The following is a 21,907-nucleotide window of genomic DNA, read 5'->3' as shown; positions in this document are numbered from 1 at the left end:
CTTCAGTTCCATGAGCCCTAATCCCTCCTGACCTCCTCAGCATCAGCCATGCATGTGATACACTCACATACATGTAGCAACACTCATACCCTTAAAAGATTTTTAAAGATCTTACATCCACAGGACTGCCAACAGACTCACCTTTTCTGCTGAAAACCATAGCATTCAGAGCTATTTTTGAGAGCCCCCAAAATAAAATAAGTAAATGCTAATCAGAGTTTATTATCTTTATTTTCATTTATATTATTCATATCTCTGGAAATGCACCAGGAAGCACCACAGCTATCCTCAAAAATACTGGACACATTTTCTTTTCCTTTTGATCAAACTAATAACAGGATTTTTTTTTTTTTTTAATTCTCTGAAAGTGGAGTTCAGCACCATACATTAAATAAATGTCCCTGGCTGGTTTGGGGGGAGCTTGATCAACCCCTCTGGTTCGTTGAGTGTTTCAGAGAACTTCTTTCTGAGACACACACCAATAATAATAATAATAATAATAATAATAATAATAATATCGCTCCTTTTAAGAACCCAAACCCACTGACCTCTTGGGACTCAGCATTTTGAAATCAGGACACTCTTTAAAATGAAGCTGTTATTTCTCCAGTCCAGAATCTCTTCATCTGGATTAATCTGTTACATTACTCCTAACCCTGTCAGAGAAGCTTCATGCTAGAAAGGTCTGAGCGAATGAATAAGGCTCCTGGGTTTGGTGAAACCACAGGCTAACTGTGGTTTGTATTTTGAGCTACTGATCCCTGCTGGGTTAGCATTCAGATTTACTCTCTCTCTCTCTCTCTCTCTCTCTCTCTCTCTCTCTCTCTCTCAATCTCTCTTTCTTCTCCATCTTTATAGATTAAATACTGTTAATCCCTGTTCCCCTTCCTTTCCAGGAAGAATTGTGCTGTGGCTGTGTGACCATATGCTCCTATCTAATGGGTCTTTCCAAAGAACCCTGAAACCACTTGACAAAAGGTAAGTTGCCAAGTACACGAGATGCTACTGTCTAAGGCATATGCATAGTGTATGTAACTCAGATCTATGTATAAACTCTCCATCTAAGACTAGGGCCAAAATAATTATATAAATAAACAAATAAATAAAGCTGCATTTGTAATTTGGAATTCTGGATGTATCTAAATACCTGTTCTAAGATATCGATTTGTACTCGACTACCCAATAGCCACTATCCCCCTTTTCTCAAATTCACATAACCCCAGTATTCATCTAAGAATATAGTTACACAGATGAAAGACTACATTTCCCAGCATCCTTTGATTGTGAGGTCATGTGACTATAGTATGGCCAATGAGAGATAATAAATATTGAGGGGGGAGGCTTTTAAAGCCTCCTTAAACAGGCCGAATGTGCTCTCCTTACCATCTCTGTTGCTATGACAGTTAAGAGTTGTAGTCAATATTTTAAAACTGAGGAGCACCAAGGGCCACATTCCGCCATCCAGTGAACCCCAGAAAACTTCATAGGGTCTTGGGATGATCTGCCTCCTGACATCTGCATAAAAAGGAAGTATATTTCTCTCTTGTTTGGCTCACTGATATTTGTGGCTTTAGTTATGTGCATTTCTATCTAAATACAGTGATGCACAGTCTTTAATAACCTAACTCCCTAAATGTGTCGCTCCATCCCCATCTATTATCTTGGTGAATCTGGTCACCCCTGAGCCTCTTTATCCTTTCTGTCACATTTAGGCACACACTCCCCTGGGTCATAGGCACCAATAACATCTTCAGGCCCCTTAAGGAATTTATGACGTATCTTCATATAGCACATAAACAGTCATTATAGGGCAAAGAGTCAAAAAGCATTTGTATTTCAGATGCACGGCTTTGGCACAAGTTGCTTTTCTATTTTCCGTCATATTGGAATAATGAAGATGATGAGATACGCCAGTGTGGGCTAGGCTGTCCCAGGAATGTAGAGAGCATTAGATAGTTTAAGGAAAGAACTGCTAGATTCCGTTGAATGACTATAGACAACTAGGGCCTAGGAAGGAAGTCACTAGATGTCTAGACAGTAGAGGTTTCTACTTCCTGGATGGGGTCCTTGTTGGAGAGATTGCCCGAGATGTTATCAGACTCCAGCAGTTCCACAATGCTGTAGGGAGAACAGTCCTCCAGACCCAGCTTGCTGCAGAGCCAACCACAGAAGCCTTTCTCCATGTCACAGGCAGCTCGCCACCATGCTGCCCAGGACCATGAGAGCTGAGCCACGGCGGCATAGAGCCCCAGGGAAGAGGCCATGGCCATGATGAGCACTGGGTAGAAGAGAATGAGGCACGGACAGCAGGAGATCTTATGCCAGAAGGTCCTCTCTTCATTGTACACCAGAAAGATGTTGTACCAGGTGATGGTGCCATAATAGAAAGACACAACGAAAGAGAGCACAAAGACCACAGGCAGGCAGACCAGTGTCCAGAGAACCACGTGTGGCCCCTGGTCTGCCCCAACCTGGCAGGCCCTCCTTCCCTCGGGGGCTGCTTCCCTGGACAGCTCCTTGGGTTTGGTCAGCTCCTGCAGCTCCTTCTCTGTCAGAGTGACATGGATGTCCACCATCTGACCCTTCTTCTTCCCTCGTGTGATGGTCCCGGTTAGTGTGACGTAGCGGCTGTCCAGAGGCGTGTCCCACACACCTGCAGCGCACAGAGGAGATGAGCATCAAGAACTGAGGAATCCACAGTTCATCTCAGTGCCATCCTGAGGCCATGCTGCTATTACTCCCACAGAGATTGCTGGCTCCACAGTGTGGGCCCCAAGAAAACTGTGAGCAAGATTAGCATGTCCTTCCTATTGTTTCTACATTTTTTTTTCTGGACCACACAGCCTTGACACAGTCTCTGTCATAGACAAGGAACCTCTTCGCCACCTTATCACGATCCTGTTATAAAGACATTATTTATGGGTATTGACCTGTGCATAAAATGTGTGTATGTATGTATACACCCCATCCCTTCTCATGCCTAGTTCTGGGTTTCCCTGAGATGGGGAACATGGTGTCTCATATTTATAGACACCCTAGCTGTTAAATCTAAGCTATAAATATCCACTAATTACACATACACATACACATATTGTGATGGTTTGAATAGGTTTGGCCCCATAGACTCCTGCTTGGCACACAGGAGATGACACTATTAGGAAGTGTAGCCTTGTGGAGTAGGTGTGTCACTGTGGAGTGGGCTTTGAGGTCTCCTAGGCTTAAGCTCTACCCAGCATGGAATTCCAGTATCCTCCTGACTGCCTGCAGAAGTCAGTCTCCTCTTGGCTGACTTCAGATCAAGATGTTGAACCCTTGGCTCCCCTCGCACTATGTCTGCCAGTCTGGTGCCATGCTCCTGCCATGACAATACAGACTGAACCTCTGAACTGTAAGCCAGGCCCAATTAAATACTGTCCTTTATAGAGTTGCCTTGGTTGTGGTGTCTTCACAGCCATGGAAGCCCTAACTAAGACACACATGCATGTGTGTGTGTGTGTGTATTTAATTCAAATAATTTTAAAAACTAAGACAATGTCTGTCCTGCTTGACAGTCCCCCTTGACTTCCACTGGCTCCAACAGTTCCCAGCCCTCCACTGTGCCCTGGCAAGATGCACCAGGATCTAGCCTGGCTTCCTTGCTGACCTTTCACCTCCTCCCTTGGTTCTATCCAGAAGCACCCCTCCCCACCAATAGGCCAGTGTTGTTCTTACCTCAAGACCCTTGCTTTTTTTCAAAACAAAACACACAAACCCCCCTCTGCTCCACACCTTTCTTACCTGGTTTCTTCGTGTTCCTTGGATGAGTTCAAATGCCACATCTTTGGAGAGGTCTTCTGTGGCACAGAGTCCCTCCCTGCCACCCTCCCCACTGCTTGTAGGTTTCGTTGTCTTTGGAATGATTATTATCACGTGAAGTCATCTTGTCACTGTCTGTCTTCCCAGACTAAAAGCTCAGTGATGAGCGGGAGTCCTAGCATCTATCCTTCTACATGAATGGGCCTATCTAGTACTGCACGATAGTTCTTCACACAGATGACCCACAGGCTCCCTAGTAGCAGCAAACATTCTGAAACGTGGAGGACACAGATCATAAATCTCATGGTGGAGATCCTAAGAATTTCTGTGACACACAGTACGTATACCGTGTATCTTCATAAATATCGACCAGTCCCTACAGTGTGGTTGGTGTGACTCTAACTGGTGTTTGAGGTGTAGGAGAGTATTATCTAGTTCCACATAATAATACTGTCATATCTCACACAAATCTTGACATTCCCAAATGTGAAGGAATATTATCTCACTGATTTCAAAACTTAAAACAGTCTCCTGGTTTTCTTTCTCCTTCTTTCCTTCCTTCCTTCCTTCCTTCCTTCCTTCCTTTCCTTCTTTCTTTTTTGGTTTTACCTTTTGTTTTGTTTTGTTTTGTTTTGTTTTTTTGTTTTGTTTTGTTTTGTTGAGACATGGTCTCACTGTATAGCCAAAGATGGCATCCAACTCATGATCCTCTTGCCTCAGCTTCCCAAGTGCTGGGATTGTAAGTATTAGCTACCATACCTGGCTGCATGTTCATAATTATTACGAAAGGTAACAACTGTTGTTCTTTATATCTCTTAATGTAATTAGCCTATAAAACCACTTCTCTTACACAGCAGTTGTGAAAGGGCAGAGATCCTGTCCCATCTGAATTATAGCACTGCAGGCTCTAAGTAACTGTTGTTAGTTTCATGAATGAAGACAGCAACCCTTCAAGATATGCATCATCAGAAAGAAAAGGCCAGAAAGCAGGTGCCCAGCAGCTGGAGGGTGAACGCTGCTTTCATTTTCTTCCTATGATTTTGAACAAAGTGCTCTTGAAAAACTCACCATCATCCCCAGGATAGTCCAGGAAGTCCTCCCCCTCTTCCTCTTTAGGCCGATCTCCACCTTCAGATTCTTCAGGCTCCTCATCCGTCTTCTCATTATCTGACCGGTAGATGATGATGGATTCCGGGCGGGAGTCTTTCCTCCTCTTCTTCCTGCGGCCCAATGTGGATTCCCCATCCAGGGCCAGGACAGCAGCCACTGCCCTCCTAAGTGAGCCGTGGTGGGGGCTTGGGAGCTGAGCCTGGCTTTCCACTGGTGCCGACTCTTCCATCCTAGGCCTGAGAGCTAGCTGAGCTTACTTTACAGAGGAGTCTGACTTATTTGCGCAAACTCAAGCACCATACATCACACAGATTTTTTTCTATCTGGAAAGGGCTATGCCGGCATGCCCCTGAGGATGCCTGCGACCTGAAAGACAGAAAGCCAAAGCATCAGCTGGAATCACGGAGGGGGGCGCTGGGGATAAAGTGGGAAAGCAGTGTAGGAGGGAAGGGTCCATAGAAATCCTCTTTCGGTAACAGAGACGGAATAAACGTGTAGTCTTACGAAAACCTCATCAGTCCAGTTAAAGGGTACAGAGTATGAGAAAGTGAGGAGGTCCACAGCCAGGGAAGGGTTAAATCCAGTCTTCCTCTCATCTTATGCGGAGACTGACATGGCTGGGGCCAGTACTTTGGACTTCTGACTACCAAGAATACATTCCAACAATACCCAAATGGGAGTAATGAAACCTCACTACCGCATCTTCCTCGCTATGGAAGAACCTGCTTCCGGAGTTTCAGGAATCCAGGTTGCTTTCGTTTTCAACTCTACAGAACACCCTTCTGCTCTGCAGCTGAGCCAGAAAGAAGAGGTAGAGCATCTTTTAGAGAAAATGTAGGCACACTACTTATGTTTACAAACTAATCTTGGGCTAATATTGATTTTCTAGGACAGTGGCTCTCAACCGTGCTAATGTTATAGCCCTTTATACAGTTCCTCATGTTGTGGTGACCCCCAACCATAAAATTATTTGCATTGCTATCTCATAACTGTAATTTTGCTACTGTTATGAATTGTGATACAAATATCTGGCCTGCAGGATAACTGTTATGAGGCCCCTGTGAAAGGGTCGTTTGACCCCCCCCCCCCCAACATCATCTACATGTTGAGAACTGCTGTTATAGGAGAAAATCAGGAGACTTTATCTGGGGCTCACAGGGTTAAGGCAAGCCACATCAAGCAAATCAAGACAGAGGAGCCTAGCTGACCTCTCAGGAGGCTGCAATCCATTTTTTTTTAAAAAGACTGATTGATTGATTGATTGATTGATTGATTGATTTTATGTATGTGAGTACAGATGATGTGAGCCTTCATGTGGTTGTTGGGAATTGAATTTTTAGGACCTCTGCTCGCTCCAGTCAACCCCGTTCGCTCAGTCTCTGCTTGCTCCAGCCCAAAGATTTATTTATTATTATACATAAGTACACTGTAGCTGACTTCAGACACACCAGAAGAGGGCGTCAGATCTCATTATGGATGGTTGTGAGCCACCATGTGGTTGCTGGGATTTGAACTCAGGACTTTGGAAGAGCAGTCAGTGCTCTTACACGCTGAGCCATCTCACCAGCCCTGTAATCCATTTTTGAGCTTGAGCCATCCCAAGGACTCCTATGACGCTGCTGCTACAGAGTGACCATTAGCAACACCCAGCTCCTCATAGGGAAAAACAAAAACAAAAACAAAAACCCTGTCTTTATGGTAAGTTTCGAGCTCTTCTAAGGGGGAACTTTTTATAGAGAAGATGGCAAACTTACATAGAAGTAAGATGCAATTTAATGTGTCTTTCTGACAGCCATTACCTAGTTCCAACAGTGACTCGCAATAGGGGGCTGGTGAGATGGTTCAGTGGGAAGGGAGCTTGTCATCAAACCTGACAACCAATTATTCTCTAACCTCCATACACTTGCCGTGGCATGAGCAGGTGTGTGTGTGTGTGTGTGTGTGTGTGTGCGCGCGCACACACACACGGTAGGTAGGTAGGTAGATAGATAGATAGATAGATAGATAGATAGATAGATAAAGATAGGTAGGTAGATAGATAGATAGATAGATAGATAAAATGATTATTTAAAATACTGTTTCAGAGCCAGGAGGTAGTGTCACACACCTTTAGTCCCAGCATAGGAGGCAGAGGCAGGTGGATTTCTGAGTTCGAGGCCAGCCTGGTCTGCAGAGTGAATTCCAGGACAGCCAGGGCTACACAGAAAAGCCCTGTCTCGAAAAAAAAAAAAAATACTGTTTCAGTGTTTAAAAAATTAAAATTAGACAAATTCACAACAGGGCTGGAAGATGGTTCAGCAAAGGCACCACTGAGCCTGACGATCTGACTTGGACCTCTGGAATACATCATGGTGGAAGGAGAGAATCAACACCCCGAAGCTGTCCTCTGCCGTGTACAACTAACTCACTCACTCTCTCGAGCCCACACTCACTGTAACACTCCCACAATTTTTTTTAAAAAACCTCATAATAGCAATATTCGATGTCATTTCAAAAGCCGTTCTTTAACATCACTGGATAGGAATCTGTTCAGATCTTCCTGTCCCTACAGTTGGGTCTTACATCTCTTTACCTATAGCAGAGCCACCTAGTGGAATTTTCAGCCATCACGCCTGAAATGAGGCAGGGCAAATAAGGAAAAGCATTTGTTTACTTTTTAAAGGTTTATTAATGTATTTTATGTATGAGTGTTTTGTCTGTATACCTACCAGAAGAGGGCACTAGATCCCATTACAGATGATTGTAAACCACTGTGTGGTTGCTGGGAATTAAACTCAGGACCTTTGAAGAACAGAGCAGGCAGTGCTCTTAACTCTTGAGCCATCTCTCCAACCCAAAAGAGTACTTTTATCAAGTTTCTCTGAGGCCCTGTTTTCTGTTTTCTTCTGTCCTTGAACTCATTAAACTCTTTCTCATCCAACACTGGCTTCTCCCACTGTGGGAGTCTGGCGTTTCAGAGCACGGTGTGTTTTCAGGTAAGCGAGTTTGTAAATGGTGGTTATAACCTCCTTGCCTGTGCTTCTGCTGCCCCACTACATCTCCCTGGAGAGACAGGAAGGGAGAGAGGAGGTTTGTAACTTGCCTTCCCACTGCACTCTGGCATTCCAGCCTCCCTCAGAACATCTTGGCGCAGATAAAAATGCGGGACACAAAAGGTATGCTCCACTTCAGCTCTGTAGCTCTGGGCGTTTAATTCACTCGAAGTCTCGTTCCCCATCTTAGCTTGAAAACTCCTAGTGAAGAGAAGGCAGGCAAGGGAGGTGCAGAGGATTGCAGAATCAGAGCAAAACCTGCCATGCTTTGTGTGTGCCCTTCATGGGGGTATAAAGTCACCTGTATCACACAGCCCTAAGGCTTCCTGAGTGTCAGTTCTACTGAAGGACTTGGATTGTGGGAACCACTTCTGTACTAAACAGACAATTAGGGAGTATGGTTGTATACCTAATCCTTACCCTTAGGGAGGACCATGTCTTCCCAGCCTCTCCATGTCAGTCCCTCAGGGTTGGGCCACTTTGGTGAGGAGCCCTGACTGAGCTCATTGAGAACCATTCAACATTTAATGTTGGGTTCCTTGCTCCTTTGCTTTGGGGAGTCCCTCTGCTCTGCCTCTTCCTGGAGATAAATGGTGAGCTCCAATGAATTCACAGCCCAACAGCCTGAGAGAGCAGTTAAGCATAAGAGTTTCTCAGTGTCCTTAACTTTGCTAATCTCATTCAAAATTAAAAACTCTATCAAGGTTCCATAACTTTTTTTTTTTTTGCAGGAGTGAGGTTGTTTGAATAAAAATGCACCCCCATAGGCTTATTTATTTGAACGCTTGGTCGTTAGGGAGTGGTGATACTTGACCAGGATGAGGAGCTGCAGCCTTGCTGGAAGAACTGCATCACTGTGGGTAGCTTTTGAGGTTTCAGAGGCTCAAGCAAGGCCCAGCGGCTCTCTTCCTGCTGCCTGCTGATCCAGATGCAGAACTTTCAACTACTTCTCCAGCACCATGTCTGCCTGCTTCCCATCATGCTGAACTAACTATAAGGCAGCCCCGATTAAATGTTTTCCTAAGAGTTGCCTTGGTCACGCTGTCTCTTCACAGCAATAGAACACTGACCAAACCAAGGAGCAAACTATTTTCATTTAAAATAATTTTCATACCATGTAGTTTGAGAATATTCTATTGTTTTGGTTTGGTGCCTTTTTTTTTTTAAAGAATACAAGGTTATTGTGCAAATACAAATAACACATTCTAAACACGGTGCCTTCTGTAAAAGATGGAACCTGTGGGTTCAGTGGGTTCATGCTGTTTACTGAGGACTCTCAAGCATGATCAGGTAATAAAGGGCTATCGAATATCTTCCTCTAAGACTCGCCTTTAAGAATACTATCTATAAGCACTGGTTTAGTTCAGGCAGATGATTAAGGACTTAGGACACAAACACAAGCCTCAACAATCGGTTTATCCATTGTGGAATCACAAAAGAAAATCAACTACAGGATACGGTGAATAGGCAAAGGACAAAGGGCAAAGGGCAATTATCTACTGCTTGGAAGGTCACAACTGTCATTTCCTAGAAAATGAATGCACCCAAAGTTTGGAAATACAGAAAAAGGAGAGAGAAAGAAGAAAAAGCCGCCACCACCACCAATAGCTGTGTGTTAGTATTTGATGAAATGTGACACAGAGTCCTTCCTGTCACTAGGTAATATCAAAGATGTATCATCTCTAGACATGGGCTTTGCTTCTGACCGAACAGCATTCTATACTCTGCTTATTTTCACTCATCCACACCCACACCCCACCTCCGCTGAGACCATTCAAAGCAAATGAAAGGAGGAGAGACTAAACAAATGAATACACGGAGGCTGAAGGGTGTGTGAGGCATTGGAACCAAAGAAATACTCAGCCTGGGGGGCCCCGGGAAGGCAGGGGTGTGCACAGTCCAGCAATTCTCAATAATGAGACATTGGAAAATGAAAACTTTTTGGTAGTTTAGAAACTTCCATAGTAATAGAGGCTATGACTGTGGTTCTTAAGCTATTTTTTATAGAATCCTTACTAGTAATATACAAGAGGGCCATTTGCCTCCTCTACCAAGTTTAAAATTTATTTTGTTAAAAGTATGTGGGGTAAGAAGTGTATCTGGGAGGAGTTAGGGGACAGAATGAGGCTTAGGTATAATCAAAATACATTATATATATGAAATTCAAAAAAGAAACATATTAAAAATCAAACATAAATAATTCCATTGAACATGGTGCCAGACAAAGCAATGTAATATGTAATCCGAACGGAGCGGACTACGTCAGAGACACAAAACTGGCCTAAGATCTTTATCCTGGATCTCAGAAGCAGCCTAGCGTTTTCCCCAACTACAGCCTCAGACTTGCTGTGGGAGGCTCTCTCATAGACATTAGAGTAATCTCAGACTAACACCCACTGTCTGACAGACTGTTCTGTCAAAAGTGGCATCAGCCCTTATAGACAATCAGGCAGCCTGTTCCCGACAAGCTTCCTACTGGTCGTGGGCGCGTTGCCCCTTCTGCAGAGGAACGGGCAGAGAGTATTCAACCACAGGTGGACTCCTGGTGTTGCCGTATCTAAGGTCAGTCCACTCACTGCTGTCCTAAAATCCAGCGTAGTAAGAAATTAGTGGACGTTAACCAGTTTATTCAAGGTCAACCCTGAGGAAAATAGAGGACACTTTGTGTCTTAGTCAGGGTTTCTATTCCTGCACAAAACATCATGACCAAGAAGCAAGTTGGAGAGGAAAGGGTTTATTCAGCTTACACTTCCACACTGCTGTTCATCACTAAAGAAAATCAGGATTAGAACTCAAGCAGGTCAGGGAGCAGGAGCTGATGCAGAGGCCATGGAGGGATGTTCTTTACTGGCTTGCTTCCCCTGGCTTGNCCACAAGGGGCCCTTCCCCCTTGATCACTAATTGAGAAAATGCCCCACAGCTGGATCTCATGGAGGCACCCAACTAAAGCTCCTTTCTCTGTGATAACTCCAGCTTGCATCAAACTGACACACAAAACCAGCCAGTTCACTTTATGTTCCAATTTCCCCCTTCACTTGGCTCAAGCCTTGTATAGGAATATGAAGGAGTTACAGTGACACTGTGGTTGGTTACAGTGAAACCATGGGTGGGAAATTCCCATACTAGATGGAGGATTTCTCCAGGCTCGGTCTCCATCATTCTTTAAGAATCGAGTTCAAACCAGCTGGGCAGGGTGATATACTCCTTTAATCCCAGCACTCGGGAAGCAGAGTCAAGCAGATCTCTTAGTTCAAGGCCAGCCTTGTAAACATTGTGAGGTCCAGGACAAACAGACTTACATAGTAAGATCTTGTCTTGAAAAACAAAACAGCAACCAAAACAACAACAGCAACAACAATAACAACAAAGAATCCTGTTGTCCTCAGCTCTGCCTCCTGGACAGCATCTGTGTTTTCTTTCCAGGTAAACACCTTTCTGCCAGTCAGTTTGTATGAATTGAAGGGGGAAGGGGTGTAACAGGTTCTGTGAGGACTCCCCAGAGCCAAACAAAATGTCTTTTACAAGTAACAACAACAACAATAAAAGTGCATTTGGAGAGATGGTTTAGTGGGTAAGATCTCTTGCTTTGCAAGCCAGGGGAACTGAGTTCAAATCCCAGCACCCATGTAAAGCCAGGCATGGGCATGCACCTTTAACCCCAGTATTGCCTTCTGATCTATACTCTTAGTACTTAGCTATACAGCACTTCATGTCATGGGTAGCGAGTGGCTCTGTGAGCTCTCCTTCATCCCTACAGGCAGACTGTAAACTTGCAGAGGTCAGGAACTGCCACTAGTGGGTGGGCCATGTATCAGAGAGTCAGTATTCCCCTGTTGACTTCTTAGGACAGAGGAGAAATAGATGATGAATAAATAATTTGAATAACGAATACCGACTTTGAATAATGGAAAGAGGTGTTAAAAAGCAGACAGTTAAATTCTCTTTCTGACTTTTGTACACATAAAATGCTATGGTGTTTGGTGTGAGAAACAGGTTCTGAATCTCGCTCCCCTTTTTGGATTTGATAAGACAGAGTAAAACCAATCTGCCAAGTTCCCCAAACTTTAATTAATAGGATCAAGAGAAAAAAACACAACTTTGGTGTCCTTTCTGGATCAGGCTTTGCCTATCTTCTGTCTCTCCTCCCAGGTCAAAGTCTGATAACCAGCATTGCCCTGCAGAACATTAACCCCCAACTGGACTCTTGGGTATTGAAGAATAAACACATTTATACTCCAGGACTCATGATTAGGAAAACGTGGTGTAAGTCATTGGCTTCTAATCTTGATGCCTTAGTCAGTCCTTCAGCTCAGCATTAAAAGAGATTTTTGGAGCCAGGCATGGTAGCACACACCTGCAATTCTAGAGTTCAGGAGGCTGAGGAATCATGAGTTTGAGGCCAGCCTGGGTTATTTAGTGAGACTTTGTATTTACAAAGAAACAAAGATCTTTGAAAAGGCTGAATAAAAATGTGGGGTTTTTTTTGCCTAAAACCCACCACTATAAAATGCAATGCAGACCTTCCACGTGGTCCGAGGACAGTATAACATAGCCCCCCACCCCTAATATCACTCTCCCGTGCTGTACCGTCTCCCTTACAACCACTGTCTATAGCCACTCTGGCTGACTGGATTCTCAAGAGTACCACATACTTCCCTCCTTAACATATTTAAATGCTGTCTGCGCTGAATAACATGCCGTTCTATCCTACTCCATCACATGACCATCTTCTAAGTCCTAAGTTCAAATGTCCCCTCTTCCAGGCTTTCTCTTCCCACAACCAAAAAATCGGCCCCTTGCCATTCATGATTCTTCCTCTCCAAAACCATTTTCCTAGGTAAAACTTATAGGCACTTGTAATTAAGTATTTAATTATGGGACTGGTGAGGTGACTCAGTGGTTAAGAGCGCCGACTGCTCTTCCAAAGGTCCCGAGTTCAAATCCCAGCAACCACATGGTGTCTCACAACCATCCGTAACAAAATCTGATGCCCTCTTCTGGAGTGTCTGAAGACAGCTACAGTGTACTTACATATAATAAATAAATCGATCTTTTTAAAAAAAGTATTTAATTATTAACAAATGTTCTTTTATCTGTTTGTTGTCTTTCCTCTATATGAGACTATAAAATCTGTGAGAGGTGGAGTCACAGGGTGGCTCAACAGAGCAGATGTTTAAGAAAATGCTTTCAAAGGCACTAGCCTAATTTTGGGATCGAGACTAAAGAGAAATATAAGAAAGATATCAATGTGCTCTTTTGTGTGCTAGCTATTTCACACTTGGTAGGCTTTCCTCCTATATTTATTGTCTGCTTCTATTATGTTTGCTTCTATTATTTTTAATTGTTTGTATTAGGAAGGAGTAGTACACACCTGAGCACAGGAACCTGCAAAGGCCAGAGGTGTCTCGTCCCTCCAGAGCTGTAATTACAGGCCCTTGTGAACTTGTCATATTTCTCCTTTCTAATAATGCAGGTTTCAGGTGGTCACATGATGTCTCTGGTAAAGATCTTAGGCTGAAAGATGGCTCTGGGGTTAACAGCACATACTGTTCTTGCAGAGGACCTAAATTTAATCCTCAGTACCCACATTGGATACTCCAGCTGCTGATTATTCCAGTTCCAGGAATCTGAAACCTCTGACCTCCTCCAGCACTGACGCTCATGTGCATATACTCACAGACAGATGCATGGACATACACATAATTAAAATTAATTAATTAATTAATTAATTAAAGATGACCTTTCCCACCAGACAGCAGTGGTACACACCTTTAATCCCAGCACTCAGGAAGCAGAGGCAGGTGAGTCTCTGAGTTTAAGGCCAGCCTGGTCTACAGAGTGAGTTCCAGAACAGCTAGGGCTATACAGAGAAACCCTATCTTGGGGGCGTGGGAGGAGATCACATTTCGTAGCATCCCTTGCAGCTAGGTGTGATTACTGTCTGGACAAATGGATGTGAGTATGCAGTATTACTGTCTGTCCCTCTACTTCTCTTTTAGGAGTTGGAACATGATCCTTCCATAGTCCATTCAGATCAAAGCATTCCCCTTAGTGACAGCAGAAGACAAAAGAATGACACAGAATGAATTAAATATAGGACCATAGATTCTTTTTGTTTAGATTTATGTGGGCAGGGGAGTCTTGTATTAAGTAATAGGAATTCAACACTTCAAGGCCATTTTATACCTCAATCCCTCTGCTGTGTGTATACTGGCATATACACAGAGTTGAAGGAGCATTTTGAAATAGCATGATCCCTGATATTGGGTAACTTAAGTCATTTTGATTCTTCTGGGAGCCCAGAAATTCTGAAACCCAACTGTTCAGTACAATGGATTATTCCAGTGATACTGGCTCAAGTTCAATCAGAAATCCCCTGGAGGTCTGAAGAGATGGCTCGGCAGTTAAAAGCACCAACTGCCCTTTAAGAAGACCTGGGTTCAATTTCTAGCACCCATGTAGCAGCTCACAACTATAACAGCAGTTTCAGGGAATCCGACACACTCCTCTGGCTTCCACATGCTCTGGGAAGATAGATTGTGTGCAGACAGACACGCAAGCCAAAAACAACCATAGGTATGAAATAACAAGCTTTAAAATAAAAAAAAGAAAGAAAGAAAAAGGAGAGAAGAAATCCACTGGGGAGCTCAGTGCAGCCCAGGACATGATAGAAGTTGATGCTTGCAATAAGCAGGGCCAATAATGATGTTTTATTAAATAGAAGTTACTTATTAATCACTAAAATACTTCAAAGTTCAAACCCTCAAAATGAGTAAGCCTACAGCGTCTTCGAAGGGTCAGCCAGATCCCAGGTAAGCAATTATTTGGTTACTAGTCTACCTCCATGCCTAACCTGTAGAACTGCCTCTCTGTGTCTTGGTGGACACTTCAACGTCTTGTGATTTCCCTACAGTCTGTTCACACTACCTCTCTGCTCCCCACCAATCCAGCACATCCTTCTACTCTTTCAGATAATTCAGCTTAAATTACAGACTTAGTCGGTGCAGAAACCAGGAAACCTAGAGGCCTGTGCTTTCGTGTGCACTGCAGGGTAGCAGGGGACTGATGAGTGGGTTGAGATTTGACTGGAAAGAGTTAATGAAGGCAATGGCAACAAACCTTGCCGGTAGAATGGACGTGTAAGGATAAGAAAGACAAGAGCTTGGGTCTCATCAACCAGGAAGTTGCTGTGACTTTCTCTCTCACCAGGCGTACTGTCCAGCCAACCCCTTTCATAAAGACTGGCCCATTTGCCATGGGTTGTATACAGCTTCATGGGGAAATTTCTGGTTTCAATTTGGGTGATTGGCCCAATTTCAAATAAATGGCCAGGCGGATGACCAACCAAAACAAAACATGGATAGACTACATGCTACTGTTGGACAAGAAGTTTCCAATCCGATGCTGCTGAAAATCTTAGGAGTGGTTTTTTGTTTGTTTGTTTGTTTGTTTTAGTTTTTGTTTTGTTTTTTCGAGACAGGGTTTCTCTGTATAGCCCTGGCTGTCCTGGAACTCACTTCGTAGACCAGGCTGGNGTCGAACTCAGAAATCTGCTTGCCTCTGCCTCCTGAGTGCTGGGATTAAAGCCGTGCGCCACCATGCCCGGCAGGAGTGGTCTTTTGCCTCTTTCCCTTGGTGCAGCTGATCTGCTGTGGCTACAAGTATACAAGTGTGGAAGGCTACCTTCCCAAAGTCAGTCTGCCACTACACGGTGAAGTGCACCCTGCCTCTGACTTGCTGTCTTTCCCACTTCCCGCCCCCATCCCACCCCCCATCAGTGTGTCTGTCATCCAAGGATCACACATCACATGTCTGGGCTGGCCAAAATCTGCTGATCACAACTGACCACTATGAGGTTTGCCACCAACAAGGAAGCAAAGTGTTTACGGTTTTACCACCAAAAGTCACCAGGCTTTCTTGCAGTCTCCTCTAAGGTGGGAAGGAACTGAGCTTAGGCCAGTATTAGGTGACTGGAATTGTGGTAGAGCAACATGCAAGACCTCCCTGCCTCCGGCTGGTTGCTGTGAAGGGGCAGTGAGCACAGTCAGGATACAGCTTGCTTCTCTCTGGTCCTCTTGTGACTAGGGTAAAAACTTGAGCACATCCTACAACTTTAGTTGCTTTTCGTGAGATTTCAAACCCAGGACAAATGGTTGGGTGCCTATTTAACATATCAGAGTAGACTTGACCACTAGGTTCTCCCTGCAATCCTCAGATCTTACCTTTTACAGGGCCCTCCTGGCTGGCATACCTGCCGCCTACCATGAACTCTCCAGCCCAGTAGGCTGGGCTGCTCTTCCCTGTATAATCCAACCATTTTGATTACTCACTCTTTTTATACCCTCCTGGCTGCTGCACCTGGCTCTCTCTCTCTCTCTCTCTCTCTCTCTCTCTCTCTCTCTCTCTCTCTCTCTCTTTTTCTCTCTCTCTCTCTCCTCTTCCCCTCTCCTCCCTTTTCCTTCCCTTCCCACCTCTCCCCACATGGATCAGCTCAGGGTCATGCTCATTCTGGCTACACTCTCCCTTTTATCTACAATAAACCTCCATCATTGTTAGGAGCAGTCATCTTTCCTTTCCTTTTCCTTTGTGTTTGTTCCTGTTTCCATTCATTTGTGTTTATTTTTTTTTACTATATATATTGCAGTGAGGGCACATCTGTGGGCCACAGAACACATATGGTGGCAGAGGACAACTTTTGGGGGTTGGTTCTCTCCTTCCACCATGTGGGTCCCAAAGATCAAATTTAGGTCCTTGGGCTTGTCAGAGGGCACCCTGCCCACTGAGCCATCTTCCCGTGGTGCTTTTACAAATTACTGGTTTAGGGGAGGGATGGAGAGATAGTTTATCATTTAAGTGCACTTGCTGTTCTTACAAAGGACCCAAATTCGGTACCTGTCACCTACATGGCAGCTTAACAACTGTCCTAGATTCCAGTCCCATAGGATCCAGGGTTCTCTTTTGACCTCCAAGGGTACCAGACATGAATGAAGGAAGGGTTCCACTACGCATGCAGGCAGAGCACTCATAGGTAATGAGTATGAGTAATATTCTTTTGAAAAGCAGTTATTGGGGGCTGGAGAGATGGTGCAGCGGTTGAGAGCACTGACTGCCCTTCTAGGGGTCCTGAGTTCAATTCCCATCAACCACATGGTGGATCACAACCATCCGTAATGGAATCTGATGCCCTCTTCTGGTGTGTCCGAAAAAAGCAAGAGTGTACTCACATACATAAAATAAATAATATTTTTAAAAGGAAAAGAAAAAAGGAAGAAAAGCAGTTCCTAACTTGGAAGACCTTGCAGATGAATGGTGTTGGTGTCCCACTAGGGTGGGGTAAATTATACCTCTGACTGAAGCAACCTATCATCAAGAGTGTTGCTTCTCATGGTCAACTTTTTCCAGCCAAAACTCCTTTCTGCATCTTAATGACTAACTGGAAGAGCAGATGTTCCTGGGAAAAGCCAGCTCTGAGAAGACATGGAAGGTAAATTTTACGCACCAGTAAGTTCAAGTAAAGTTTCTAAAGTTTCTTGGCAGGCAGGCATGGTGATGCACACCTTTAATCCCAGCACTTGAGAAACAGGGGCAGGAGGATCTCTGTGAGTCTGATTTCTGTCTGCTCTATATTCTGAGTTCTTGAACAGCCAGGGCTACCTTGTGAAACCCTGCTTCAAAAACAAACAAACAAACAAACAGTTAAGCAATAGAATAGAGAGCTAGATTCTGTCAATAAAATGATTGCCTCACAAGCTTGAGGCCATGAGTGCAAACCCTGGGAAGCCAGGGGTAGTGGCACATATACTGTTATAATCCCAACACTGGGAAGATAGAGACAGGCAGATTTGGGGGATTCCTGGCTAGCCAACTTAGTCTGCTAGATAAGCCCTGGGCCAAAGAGAGCCCTTATGCCAAAAAACCACGGTTGATGGCTTCTAACAATGACACTCTGTATTGTCCTCCTTGCCTCCATGCACATGCACACATACTCATATGTACACATACACACAACATTACATTTTTGAAAAGAGTTTATTGTCATGTGTGTGCATATGTGTGTGCGAGGATGCACAGGTGCATGCTTGCAGGTTCTTACGGAAACCAAAGGAGGGCATCAAGATCCGATAGGGCTGAGTTACAGGTGACTAAGAGCTTCCCAGTATGCATGCTATGAGCCAAACTGGGGTCCTGTTGGAGATCAGGAAGTGCTCTTAACTGGGGATCCCCTAATAAATGTTTAACTTGCAGAAAGATAGCTGACTCACCAAAAGCGTGTCAGCACACAGCCTGGAGAATGAAAGTACACGTTAACTCAAGGTTACTACAGCAGAAGAGGAAAGAAGCGCCCATCTGCAGGTGATGAAGACCTAGCTCAGCCATTACCTGGATGCCCACTGGCCACCTGTTCCTTCTTCCTTTTCCTATACAAGCCTTGGAGCCTGTAGGTTCTCTATCATGAACTTGAAGAGTGGTAGCTCCCTGCCATCTTCTTGGTTTGCTGCTTTCCCCCTGTCCCCAGCAATCTGTCCCATTCACTGGCTTTTGCGGTGGAAAAAATGAAAGAATTCAGTAGTCCTGGCTGGTGGTATGGACCCATGCCCTTAGTGCTACTCAGCTATTCTGGAGGCAGGAGAATTGCGAGTTCAATGCTTGACTGAGCTACAGAGTGTGGTCAGGGGCACCCTGGGCAACTAAAGAGAGCCCTTGCTTGAGGTAAGAAATTAAGAGGGCTGGAAATACAGCTCTGTGGGAGAGTCCTTGCTTCATATACATAGGCCCTTTTGCCTCATACACATACTAAGGCCATTGGTTCAATCCCTAATAAAGAGGAAACAAATAAACAACACTGAGGCTGATTCTGCACCATCTGTCTGCAAAGAAAACAGTTCCTGGAAGCAGGGGTGGTTGCTTGTTTATAAAGACCCTGTACGCTGCTCCTTACTGTAAGAACCGAAGATTGAATCCTTTATTTGGTTTCTGTCCTACCTAATGTGATAAGTTCTTCTCTCACCATCCACCCCCTCCTCTCCTATGCTACAACGGAAGACTGAACAAAGACAGGGAAACCCAAGCATCCCCTTGCCTGAGCTGTCTGCCCTATGCCTGGTACACAAGAGCTCAGGGACTACCATACTGACTGAACACTCATATGTGAGCTGCCTTCGAGGGCTCTTGCTTGGAGGCACGAGCAGAGTTAGATGCCTTACTGGTATTCCTGCTACACAGATTCTGTGAGTCTGAGTGTTGACTGTCAATAGGAGCCAGCAGCTGTTTTGCAAGGGGGTTGGGGAGGAAGCTAACCAGGAAGATGGGGAGGGGGAGGGTCAGGGAGCTGGGAGAACAGCAAGAGCATCTCAGAAGAGAAAGGAAGCCACTGCTAATGGCCTGCGACAGCACAGGGGGTGTAGATGGATCACTGTGACAGCAAGCTCTCTTCACCAGGACAAAGGAAGCAGCTGCAGCAGAATATAGAGATTAGCGCTGGATTTGGCCCAAGGAGTCACCAAAGCAGCATGGTGGTGGTCTAGGGTAAGGCTTGGCTCCTGATGGGGCCAGAACTCAAACCTGAAAATAAAGGACTTCCAGGTGAAATTGCCAGGTGTGGTGATTTTTCAGGGGCTAGAAGGATCTTAAAACCCGGGCGGCGGGAGGCCAAGACAAAGAGAACATATCTCTTTATTTTAAACCAAGGAGCCCTTGAACCACAGATTTTAACAGAATTGAGGGAAAGAACTGACTGCTCAGCTGCAGAATCCCTGCAGCTGAGAGATGGCACCTTGTCATGCCCATTGGATTTAACTGCCTCCCATCCCCAGTCAGTTCTCATTAGAGTTCCTCAGTCTGTCCAGTGACCACACTCAGCCTCTCTCTCTCTCTGTCTCTCTCTCTGCACATTTGAGAGAGATGGAGGTTTAGCTCTGCTCTGTGGAGGAACTCGAGTGCAAGCTCCGTGGTTAGATCTTCAGCAAGGCAGAAGAACAAACAACATAGATCACTATGTCCTTGGGAATCACATAGCTGGGAACTGTATTTTTCTGAAACAATTCTTCAACATCTCTATTTAAATTTATTTTTAGGGGACCGTGGAGATGATCCAGCAGGAAAGGGTACTAATTTCTGTGCAAGGATGAAGACCCAAGTCAAATCCCCAGAACCTTGGCCAAGCCAGAAAGGAGGATATCTGTGATTCCCACCAGTTAAAGGGGGGGCAAGCTCCTGGTTCAGTGAGAGACCCTGTCTCAAGGGATTATAGGGCTGACAATGCTAGAGAAGGATATCCAGCAATCTCCTCTGGCTTCAACAGGAACACATACACACACACACACACACACACACACAAGAATTATTTTTAAAAAGAGGTTATAGTGGTGCCAATTTTTAATGTGTTCATGATCACATAACTGACATAAACAGAAGGCTACCAGAGCTCTTGATGGACTTCCCAGACAAAAACAGCCAGAGAGCTTTAGCTCTTCCTTTCTGCGTGCTGGTTGGAATCCATCAGCAGCTAAGCTGGAGAGGGAAGTGCTTCTAAAAAGAGGTCAGAGAAGGCCAGGGAGGTGGAGGGCCTAGAGGTGCTCTCAGAACTGCAGTCTGGCTGGTGCAAGAGACCCAGTGACTAACTCCACTTCAATTCTCTCTGTGAATTTTAAGTAGTGGCTCCAACCACCACCTCCCCAAACAGACACAAATGGCATTTTTGACTGGAAAAGGGAAAACAGAGCACCCCGGCAAAGTTAGAAAGACTGTTGTCCTGGATTAAGACCAATGACCTAGCATAGTCCAACATAAGGAAAAAGATAAACAGAAAAGTGCTAAGAGGGCAAGGCTGCTGCTGCTAAGCTTGATGATCTGAGTTCAATCCCTGGTGGCACTAACTCCTGCAATTTGTCTTCACACACACACACACACACACACACACACACACACACGTAATGTTAATTTTTAAATGAACAAACAGAAGGGCAGGGCATGGTATCACCCATGCCTTTAATCCCAGCATTCAGTAGGCAGAGGCAGGGGGAATCTCTTAAGTTCCAGGCCAACCTGATCTACATAGTGAGTTCCAAGACAGCCAGGGCTATAGAGAGAGAGACCTTGTCTCAAAAAAAAAAAAAAATTTAATAATAATTAATTCAAAACAAACAGAATGTGAGCAATAAATTGTTCCTTGGAACCAACTCAGAGCTGATAAGTTCCTTGCTGAAGGTAGGAGCTAGAAGGCAGGTTCCAAAACCATAAACCTAGAAATGAATCTTGCAAGAACCATGCAACGACTCATCTTTTTCTGAGGCTATATAACCCAGACGAAACGGACCAGATCTCAAATCTATGGAAGGGTGCTTTTTTTCATTTCTGGGTGGGGCACGGAGAATGAGGTGAGTGAGGGTGGGCCTAAAATCGTTTTGTTTAATCATTCATTATTTAGGCTCTGTGGATAACTGCAACTGTGTGCCCTCTCCTGCCCCACCCCCTCCTCCCTTCGACTCCCTCCCTGAAGAAGAAGGGATCTGGGACCTGGATGGCTTCCCTTCTGCTAACCTAAGCCTTTCCCACTTCCTAGCCTTCTGCACACAGCTGCTGAAGCCCAGACAGCCAGATGTCTGTTGCAGATCGGCACTGCGAGGGCCCAGACCTGCAGTCTTTCTCTACACAGATGCTCTGGAGATGTAATTTTAATTAACGGTGGGAGCTATGGCCCCAAGGATTGGATTTTCAGAACAGAAAATATCCTTCCCATTTCGTTCTTTCTCACTCTCTTTTCATTCCTCTGTCGTTTCCCCCCAATGTCACCGACATTTAAAAATAAATATGAAAAAAAAAAGAACGAGGAGTCTCACCCACACCTTCACTGGGACCCAGGAGGGAAGCTGAGGATGCAGACGGCTGCGGGCGGCCGCCAGGAGCGGTCCAGCTCTGGGAGGAGGCCTAGCGCGCCGTGAAGGCGGGGCCTGGGCGGGGCCTAAGGCGGG

At 44.9% G+C, this 21,907-nt stretch overlaps 1 protein-coding gene across 2 annotated transcripts; it reads right to left on the bottom strand.

The window, feature by feature from the left end:
* Positions 1-1,813: 1,813 nt before the first annotated feature.
* Tmem169 (transmembrane protein 169) lies at positions 1,814-21,879 on the bottom strand. 2 transcript variants are annotated; one of them, XM_021175797.2, is made up of 3 exons: positions 21,782-21,879; positions 4,864-5,271; positions 1,814-2,653 (listed from the first exon to the last, which is right to left on the bottom strand). In XM_021175797.2, exons 2-3 carry the CDS (start codon positions 5,132-5,134, stop codon positions 2,031-2,033), a joined length of 894 nt encoding a protein of 297 aa, XP_021031456.1. In that variant the 5' UTR covers positions 5,135-5,271; positions 21,782-21,879; the 3' UTR covers positions 1,814-2,030. The 2 variants fall into 2 exon arrangements, with proteins under 2 accessions (XP_021031456.1, XP_029326046.1); XM_029470186.1 differs by having other exon boundaries at positions 21,776-21,826.
* Between the last annotated feature and the right edge of the window lie 28 nt (positions 21,880-21,907).

This window comes from Mus caroli, chromosome 1 (assembly GCF_900094665.2).
Source record: "Mus caroli chromosome 1, CAROLI_EIJ_v1.1, whole genome shotgun sequence".
Taxonomy (NCBI): domain Eukaryota; kingdom Metazoa; phylum Chordata; class Mammalia; order Rodentia; family Muridae; genus Mus; species Mus caroli.
This window is presented reverse-complemented; position numbering and strand designations above follow the sequence as displayed.